At 49.5% G+C, this 10,183-nt stretch overlaps 1 protein-coding gene across 1 annotated transcript in view; it reads right to left on the reverse strand.

Annotated features, from left to right (window-relative positions):
* The window catches only part of FREM2 (FRAS1 related extracellular matrix 2), a 161,025-nt gene extending 152,795 nt beyond the window's left edge, over positions 1–8,230 (reverse strand). Inside the window, exon 1 of the mRNA XM_070800166.1 lies at positions 2,755–8,230. Coding sequence (XP_070656267.1) covers positions 2,755–7,927 — 5,173 coding nt within the window. The 5' untranslated portion in view covers positions 7,928–8,230. The remainder of the gene's footprint in view (positions 1–2,754) is intronic.
* Positions 8,231–10,183: the final 1,953 nt, after the last annotated feature.

Genomic DNA, 10,183 nt, shown 5'->3' on the forward strand with positions numbered 1-10,183 from the left:
AAGACAGCACAGTTGTCACTTCAGACACTGCTTCCACTTCCTCTGGCAGAGGATGAAATGGTTAGATAGCATCACCGACTCAATAGACATGAATTTGAGCAAACTCTGGGAGATAGTGGAGGACAGAGGAGCCTGGTGTGCTGTAGTCCATGGGGTCGCAAAGAGTAGGACACGACTGAGCGACTGAACAACAACAACATTACTTCCTCTACTGCAAGAGCAGCCATGGTAACCACTATAACGGAGCTTTCTCCGTTTTTACTCACTCATCTAATTTCCATTAAACTCCTCTGAATCAAACACCAGCCTCAACTTGTTGAAATGAGTCCTGTGTAATTAAATAAAAACAATTTTCCTATGTTCAAATTCGCATTCTCATTGGAACATGATGCTTTCTCTTAAAATGTAATCTTAAAAACTTATATTCACTTTTTATAATAAACTCACAGCTACTCTATATTTACAAATGACTATAAAAAGCAATCACGGTGATTCCAAGTCAGTGACAGAGCAATGGTCTGTACTGAAATAGAATGATTTAATGGCTCAGTATTCAGGAAATAATATTCCAATATTTTGAGCTGTTGCACTTGGCCCATGGAATTTAAATTAAATATCCTTGCCCTATTTTCATTCAGAAATTCTTTTTTTTTTTAATCACTAAAATCAGATTCTTTTTTCTGGTCACAGGATTCGTTTTTCTGATCACAGGATTCGTTTGAAGTAACATTTTCGATTCTCTGAAGAATATCCTTTCACTATTCCTTGCATCTTCTTTCCTTTCCAAGAAAAGAAACCAGTGCAAGAGCGCATGCATCTCTATCCTCAGAAAGCCTTCACACACAAGTTTCCTGCTGGTCTGGCATGACACTTGGCACCCAGTTTTCCTGTCCCTGCAGGCCCTGGGATATATATTCAGGCTTTCAGCCAAGAATCAGGAGGTTGAAGGGTAGGGCTATTTGCCAGAATCTAAAACAGAGAAGCAGTTTACTTTACACTCTGCGACATCCATGTTTATTAAAGCATTTGTTATCTAAGAGTCTAACACTGTTACAGAACAATAACACTCCCCCTTGGGAAGCCCTGGGGTTTAACTCCATCTCGAACCCACAGAGCTCACACAGGAGAGATCTGGTTTCCATTCTGACAAGGGTGAGATTTTCATGAAAGCAACCCAAAGCTGTTTGTAATGAAAGTTGCACATTCTAGAAAACAGAGGTCTAACTCCCAAGCCAGCAGATTGAATGGGCTTCTCCTTTTAGTCACTGAGTTAACTCTGCACAGGTCACCTGCCCTTCCTGTCTCAGACTCTGTGGACACACAAAGAAAATTGAGGTTACAAAAATGCATTCATCTCCGAGAATGCAGATGCTTGAGGCGATGCAGTTTGTTACTGTGTTTGACACAGGGCAGAGAGGAGGTCTGAAATGAGAAAATAATTTCCTCCTACTACGAATTTTGTTAAAATATCTTTAGGCTCTTAACAATGAACTGGATATATATTTTGGTGATGGGCTTCCTGTCTTCTTGCTTGTGCTAAGTCACTTCAGTCGTGTCTGACTCTTCATGACCCCAGACTCCTCTGTCCGTTAGGTTCTCCAGGCAAGAATACTGGAGTGAGTGGCCATGCCCTCCTCCAGGGGTCTTCCCAACCCAGGGATCAAACCCGTGTCTCTTACGTCTCCTGCATAAGCAGGCAGGCTCTTTAACCACTAGTGCTACTTGTACTGACATAATCATTCTAAATGTAGATATGTGTTTACCCGTTATATCTTTGGACAGGTGTTAGTCTCATAAAATCTTATAAGAATTCTAAAATCTACAAAGTAAATATAAATGCATCTTTCTATTTTCATTACAAGGTTGTTAACAACAATAATAGTCTTAGAACAACCCTCCAAACAGCAATCAAATTAATACAAATTGGAAGGGTCTATTTGAATGGTAACACACTGATTTGCTCAGTCATGTCCGACTCTGCAATTCCACAGACTATAACTCGCCAGGCTCCTCTATCCGTGGAATTTCCCAGGCAAGAGTACTAAAGTGGGTTGCCACATCCTACTCCAAGGGATCTTCCTGACCCAAGGATGGAACCTGTGTCTCTTGTGTCTCCTGCATTGGCAGAAGGATTCTTTACCACTGTGCCACCTGGGAGGCCCCTATTTGAATGGTGGCTGGTAATAATAATAATGTGGATTCAGAAAATTTAGAAAGCACATCCTTCTCTAAGATGCTAACATGCTTCATGTCTTCCGCATACAAAACAGGTTGCTCAGAGAGAAAGTGGGGCTGATGGAACAGGGTTGAAAAGCCTGTTTCAAATTTAAGTCACCAAAGTTCAGCTCTTTCTTTGGCATCTTAGCTTATATTTTCAAAATACAATACTCCTACTAATGAAGGTCACTACAGTGGGACATATGGCAAGAAGGGAGCTGTTCTCTGACGAAACAGAGTCCCTGTATTTTCGCCTTTCCTTTATTTCCCTTTCCTTCTCTTTCCTTGGACTCTATTTTTTAATTTAATTATTTTTTGGCAGCACTATGTGGCACGTGGGATCTTAGTTCCTGGACCAGGGATCAAACCCACACCCCCTGCATTGCAAGCATGGAGTCTTAACCACTAGACCACCAGGGAAGTCCTCCCTGGCCTCTAATTTGATGCTCTACTTACAAAGTTATCAATGACAGCCGTATCTCAAGAAGTAAGACTTGGAGTGCCCTTTGATTATAAAGAAAGCAGAGTGAACCGTACCTTGTGTAAACTCAGTCACACTGTGGTTGCCCTGGCCCAGGTTGAGGAGATATCCATGTCGAGGGGCCTCCGTCACAATAAACCGGAGAGAAACGTGTAAGCTGTCTCTGTCCTCTGCTTTCAATACTTTACTTGTGATCATGAACCCCAAGTGGCCTGTGGCCAGAGTGCGAAGTGTAGAGGCCCCTTTGTTCACGACAATTTGGGGGACTCTGTTGTCAACAGCTAAGATCCGGATCTTCATTACTTGGGGTCTTCTTGTTTCAAATACTGTATCAGGAAAAACATAGAAATCTGTATGGGAACCATCAGTCACTGTGAAGGAGAAGCTGTCTTCACTTGACTCGGTACCGTCATGTCTGTAGCTGATTAAGTTTTCATTCAAGTCCTGCTTGGTAAAAATCATGGCGGGTCTGGTATTGTTGAATAGGAGTTGACCATGAACAGGCACTTGGGTGACAGTGAATTTCAAGAGTTTGTCTGGAGTATCCCTGTCTTCCACAGTGAGTTCAAAGGGAGTAATCAGCTTCTTTTCACCTTCGCTGACAACCAGGTTATGGATGGTGACCACTGGCTTTTTGTTGTCCACATCGCTGATGGAGATACGGAATGTCCGGAAGACAGGGTTACGTCCATCAGTGACCTGAAACTCAAAACTGTCCATCTTTACCTCGTCATCAGCTGTGTGGATATAGTAGATTTTATTGCCAGCCAGTTGGAGCTGAGTGAAAGATGTGATAGACACTCGAGGCTGGTCTGTGCTTTCTAAGTGGCCTCTCATGGGAGCCCTGGTGATGGTAAAAACTAAGTTTTCATCAGGACTATTCAAGTCACTAGTGCTCAGTAGATCTGTTGTGAGAGTGACCTTACCACCTTCTTTCAAGGACACTCCTTTACTTATCACATCAGGGAAGACAATGTCAGGGCTTCCAATAGACACATAAAAGTAGCGATCTATGAGGGCATTGATTCCATCAGTCACGTCAAATTTAATTAGATCCCGAATGCCCTCTTGCCCAAAATGGACATACTGAATCAAATTGCTGTCTACTTCATCCTGGGTAAAATTCATGCCCAATGTGATATTTTCAAAGACACCTGTAGGTGTTTGTCTCTGTAATAAGCCATGTCCTGGCCCATAACGAATAATGTAAACCAAGAATTTGTCTTCAGAATCTAAATCAGTTGCCATTAATATTCTGTTGTTGATAATTTTGGTTTCCCCGATTTCTATTTCCAGTCCATTATTGATGGCCATCCTAGGGGTCTCGTCATCAACAGGAATAACCATGATGAGGACTGTCTTTTCCACAGAGTGCTTACCATCTGTGAGTTTAATCACGAAACTGTCTTCCTGAGTCTCAGAGTCATCATGCTCATAAATGATGCTGGAACTCTCTATGATCTGGTCCAAGGTGAAGCTTTCCACCAAAACGGTGCCATTTATCAGCTGGTTCATGATGTGACCGTGGGTGGGAAACTTGGTGATAGTGAAAGTTAAGTCATCCGGGGGAACATCAGCATCAGCGGCATTGAGGATGGGTGTATCAACCACCAAACTCATGCCTTCCATCACCAAAAATTCCCTGATGAATATTTCTGGCTGTTCATCGTTGGTGGGAATGATTACAATGGGGAAAAAATGTCTCTCTGAAAAGTTAATGCCATCAGAACAGCGAAATATAAATCTGTCTTCCACCGGTTCTACTCCTTTATGGACACTCTGGACGTAGTTTATATGACCTTGCCTGAGATCTTTCAGAGTGAAAGCACTTACAGCAATTCCTGCTCTTGATTTTTCAGAGCCAGGGGCTGGAGAGATGTTCTCCACGTAACCCGAGGTGGGCTGAATGACGATGGTGCACAAGATGTCGTCATTGAGAGAATCCATGTCTTCAGCACTTATGTGCATTGAGGTTATAGCACTTTTATCGCCTTCCAGAACGATAAACTGCTCACCTACAGAGATTTCTGGGGCCTGGCTGTCAACAGGGAGGATGGTCACCCACACGGTCACTCCTTGGATAGTGTTACCACCTATTCTCCATTCTTGAGACATATCCGACAGACTCAGGTTGAAAGAGTCTTCTTTGGGCAAGAGACCTATCTCCCCGCTTGTGTGAGCGTAGACGACAGAGCCCTCCAAGATGTCTCTTTGGGTAAACTGCTCTGCTGGAACTCCATTGACCAGGATTTCTCCATATAGGGGTGGATCTTCCAAGAGGAAAGTCAACATCAAATCATCAGCGTCCCCATTGGTCCCCCTGATAACATTGGCCGTGATTTCAGTAGCCCCGTTTTCTAAAACGTCTAGATAGGACCCCAGAGTGCCTGCAGGAAGGCTCAGCATGGGCAGCTCACCGTCCATTGGCCGGACATTCACTCTGAGAGTGATGGGTACCACGTGGTGTCTGTCACTGACCTCCAAGGAACAGCTATCGGTCAGAGACTCAGCCCCATTATGGGCGTAGGAAATCCGACCCTGTTTTATGTCCTCCAAGTGGAAAATCCCACCGACATGCAAGACCTGTCCAGACAGCTTCATGTGGCCATGTTTGGGCACCTGTATGAGAGTGAAGGTGATGTGGGCCACATCAGTGTCCACATCATTCACACCCAATTCAGTCTCACTCAGGATGTGATGGCCCTTCTCCTGAACGGTGAAGCCAGTGTTGAGGATTTCGGGTGGCTGGTTGTCCACTGGCTGCAAGTAAAAGGTGAAGGTGCCTGGAGCCACGTTCCCAGCTCGGTCCTCCACCTGGAATTGAAACTGGGCCACTCGGGCAGCCACTCCCAGCTCCTGATCTGGAGGCCTGTAAGCAATTTTATGGTGGTTGACCTGCGCTTGTGTAAAATGGGCCACAACCACCGAAGGATCATCGGTCAGGACCAAGGTGCCCAACGGGGCTGGTGAGTGGTTTTCATCTGTGTCCATTGGGGGCTGGGTCACCGTGTAACGGAGTTCTCGGTCATCCGTGTCCAGGTCCGTGTAGCGTAGCCACTTCTTCCTCAGTGGTGTGAGCTGGGATTCCTGTACCACCATCCGAAGGGGACAGCCGCTGCCCAGCTCGGGAGGGAGGCGGTCCACAGGATGAATGCGTATCATGAACCTCTGTAGCCCAGACTTATTAGGGGGGTCATGGTTATCCTGGACACGAAATGTGAACTGGTCAATCACTGGCCCAGGACTGTGGGGCCCAGAGTGCCTGTAGAAAAGTCTCCCCTCTGTTATGTCTCGCTGCCGCCACTGTGTCACTGTTTTCTCATAGAATATTCCCTGTTTTCTCCAAGGGCTCCCAAGAAGCATCTCCTCCCCTTGGGGAGGATGGGTCTGGCGGAGAAGCAGATGCCCTGCTGTGGAGGAAGGTGACTCGAGCACAAAAAGCAGCAAAGAGTCCTCTGAGTCCATGTCAGTTGCACTCAGAGCTTGGGGCAGGATGGGCACGGTTTCGCCCTCTGCCAGCGTCAGCCCTGTGTTGGCATTGAGGACTGGTGGCTGGTCATCCACAGGCACTAAGGTGATGGGGAACAGAAACTGCACCTCGTGCCTGCGTCCTCCGTCCACCATTCGGAGCACGAGGTTGTCACTTAGTGAGCCATCTTTGTCATCGTGATGGTAGACCACTCGGCCGGCTGCTAGCTCCGCTACAGTAAAGGTCTTAGGGGCAGAGTTGCCATTGGAGGCACCCAGAAGGACGAGGTGACCGTGCCGGAGCCCGGCCACCACCTCCAGCTGTACGGCCTCTAAGTCGTCTTCATCACTGATGACCAAATTTTGTGGTCCACTGCCTGCAGGGCCAGTGAGGGGCCGAGACTGGCCCTCGTAGAGAATGAGACCAGTGTTCCGGGTGACCACTGGAGCCAGTGTGTTCATGGGCTTCACCACTACCATGAAGGAAAAAGGATCAGAGGCAGCGCCTTCTGGGTCCACTACTTCCAGCTCGAGTTCAAAGAGACGCTCCTGGTCAGAGTCTTCAGAGGGGGGCTGATAGGCAATTTTCAGGAGGTGCAAATCCCTCTGAGTGAAGGAGGAGAGGGGCAAACTGCGGTCGTCAGTGCTCACCAGGAAGCCCTGGCCAGGCTGGAATGGAGAGGTGAGATTGAAGATCAGCAAGTCTGGGGCACACTCCGCATCCTCGGCTGCCAGCATGTCTGGGGTCAGGGCGGTCAGGACAAACTGGTCCACCTCCATCATCATCATGGCCACAAAGCTGGGCTTGGGGGCGGTGTTCTCAGCCCCTCCTCGGATTCTCACCAGCACTTGGAAGTGCTCGCGTTTCAAAGCCGGGCTGCCCACAGGAGACCCTCGCGATCGCAGCTCCACTACCATTGGCACCCAGTCCCTGTTCGGAGAACGACTTGGGGCGGTGTGGCGGTAGCGCACGCCCAGTTCCTGGAATGCTGTACAGTCCATCAGGAGGGGCTCCTGGCTGTCCCCCTCGCTGGCCGAGCCCGGGACCTGCGGGTAGTGAAGGAGTTCCCCGTAGCGAGGCAGCGCGCCCAAACCAGGCAGGATGCCCACGCGACACTCCTGGGTCTCAGGCTGGTAGGCGAATTCCAGGCTCCGCGCGTCCAGGGCATTGCTGGTCCCCAGCAGCTCCTCCACGACCAAGGGCAGGTTTCGCGTCACAACCTCCAGCTGGGTGAAGACCACCTCCACCTCCAGCACCAGCGGGAGCACGGCCGCCCCACCCGGCGCGTCGTAGCGCAGCTGCAGCCGGACTCGATCCCGCGACGGGCTGCGCGCGCCCAGGTGCGAATAGCGCACCTCTCCCGCGCCGAAGTCGCAGGGGAAGCGCTTGGGACTCAGGCGGCCGGGCCGCTGGGCCAGCGCGTCATTGTCTAGCACGGTCACTGCGCACCGATCCCCCGGTTGCACCTGCAGCACTAGGTCCTGCAACGGATCCAGCCAGACCTCACGGCCGAAGGGCACCCGGAGCCCGCGGTTCGCCAGCACTATGGCTTCTTCGGCGGGGACCCCTGCAACCCCCGCGAGATCCGGGGACAGCAAGGCCCGGCCGGGGTCAGGTGGCTGTGCCCGGACGCGGCTTACCAGTGACAGGAGAAGCAGCAGCACCAGCCCGGACGGCGTCGGAGGCGTCGGTGGAGATTTGGTGGGGTTTCCTGCGGGGCGCGTGCGCGCGGTGACCCCGGGGGTCCCGGTGGCTTGCATGGTCCGGTTGTGACGGCTCAGCCCGGTCCCCTGGAGAGCGCACTCAGTCCCAGTCCCGGGCTGGAGGTGAGAGCGTCCTCCGGAAAGTGCCAGGAACTCCGCACGGCGCCCGCGGGGTCTCGCTGTAGCCGAGGCTGGACCAGAAGGATGGGAAAGTGGCCCGGCGCGGTCCAGGCTGGAGCTGCGCTGGGAGGCTACACCACCTCGGCCGGCCTAGCTCCACGGCTCGCGGCTCAGACGCGCGGAGAACTGAGTCTCCTCCACTCCTCCTTTCCAGGTCCCGGGACCCTGAGCTTTGAGGGAAATCCCACCCCTCGCACCCCCTTACTCCAGTCCTCCCAGGAGGCCAATCGTGAGTCCGGGGAGGAGGCCCCGAGACCAGGGTTGGGTAGCGACTCCTGCCAATCAGGTCCTGGGGGCCGAGGCGGGGAAACCGCGCGCAGGGGAGGAGATAGAAGGCGCAACAGGTTGTCCTGAAAGTGAGGGGGCTCCCTTCTTTCTGGGCTGCTAGGGTTGGGACTTCAGCCTTCTGCGATCCACGAGAACCCCCAGTTTACCTCCCACTCCCCAAATCCAATGGGAACCCGTTCAAGGAATGTTTATTTCTCTCTGCAATTTGCAAACCCAAGAGGCAAGTTAGAAGCAACGTGGCTGGAGTTTGAATCAAAACCCAGGGCAGTAAAGGGAGAAACGCGGGCGCAACTTTGCATAAGAAGGAGAGCTGGAATTAAAAGCAAAACTAGAGGAGACGGAGCCTCCCCTCGCCCTCTGCTGTCTCCTTGTAAATTACGACGGGTGCAGTTCTCGGGACTGGTGAGATTTCAACAAGTCCCCGGTTTGCAACCAAATTTCATAGCGAAAAGAGAAAGAGGCTTTTGGAAAGGGTGAGAAATGCAGTCAGATCGAAATCGCGAGGGTCGCCCCAAAGAGTAAGTTCTGGGGAGTGTAGCCCCAGGCTCTTCCAAAGCCCGCTGTTGGGGCAGCTGTCATTAAAGACGTTCCTGTTCCCTTCGCAGTAATTAGACCAAGTACGAACTAAACCCGCCTGTCAGCATCACAGTTCTTGGCATGCCGAGAGAACTGATAAATATCCGGAGGGCGAGCTAAAATAGGTTAGCTCCCTTCAGGCAGCCGGTTTTGAAGCCTGACTCGAGCTTTGCCTGCCCCCTTGTGTTTGTCAGGTTTCAGAAGTGCGGAGATTCCCGTCCGGAAAGGTTTTCTAATTGCTCCTCTCCTCCTTGAACCCTCACAATTAAGACGCTACCGTTTGCACATTTGTTCTTTAAGCAGTCTTGCTTTTCCTGAGCAAAATGTTTTATTTTAAGTCACATTCTTTTCTCTCCAATAATACAAATCGGATAATTGGAATATCAAATTGAAATAATGGTCATTCTGCCCTTTTTCTGCTCAAGGGTATTTTAGATTTGGGGGTGGGGGTGGGGAGGGAGTGTAAGACAGTGTTAAGTCCTTTTACATTTTGGTCCAAATTGAAGATGTAAGATACATTGTTGTTTAGTCGCTAAGTCGTGTCCGACTCTTTGCGACCCCATGGACTGTAGCCCCACCAGGCTCCTCTGCCCATGGAATTTTCCAGGCAAGAATACTGGAGTGGGTTGCCATTTCCTTCTCCAGGGGATCTTTCTGACCCAGAGATCAAACCAGCGTCTCCTGTTTGGCAGGTGGATTCTTTACTCCTGAGCCACCAGGGAAGCCTTTAAGATGCATATGGGGTTACATTTCGGTGAGAAGCATTTATCCGTTTAACCGTTTGGTGCTTTTATCCGGAGCTCCTCCAGCTTAGGTTTTTGATCCCTACCTGCAGCACTGAGAGCTATTTTCCAGGACCCAGCACCACTTCTACATAAGTTTTGTTGAGTGATGTCAGAGTCACTCCAGGAAGCCCACTGGGCAGCCTCTGCGCCTGGGAGTGGAGAGGGAGAGAGTTTAAGTGAGCCTCTTATCCAAACAAATAACATTTTGTTAGCCTAATATGTTTCAGCCTATTGTACTTTGAACTCCTGTGTACAACTCATACATGCATTTTACAATTTAGTACAAAATGGACATCCAGGAACACAGAAGGGATGTGACTAATCTTTTAAACATGAGAAAATCCCCACCCAACTCTTCATCAATTTCTGATCTGTTTTGGTATTATTATTTTATAATTTAATATCCTTGTTTATTATTATGTACAGAATTCAAAAGAAAAATTCTATGATGTTCTGTTCACAAAACGAACTGGAAGATGCCAAA

The sequence above is a fragment of the Bos indicus genome, chromosome 12, assembly GCF_029378745.1.
Source record: "Bos indicus isolate NIAB-ARS_2022 breed Sahiwal x Tharparkar chromosome 12, NIAB-ARS_B.indTharparkar_mat_pri_1.0, whole genome shotgun sequence".
NCBI classification, from domain to species: domain Eukaryota; kingdom Metazoa; phylum Chordata; class Mammalia; order Artiodactyla; family Bovidae; genus Bos; species Bos indicus.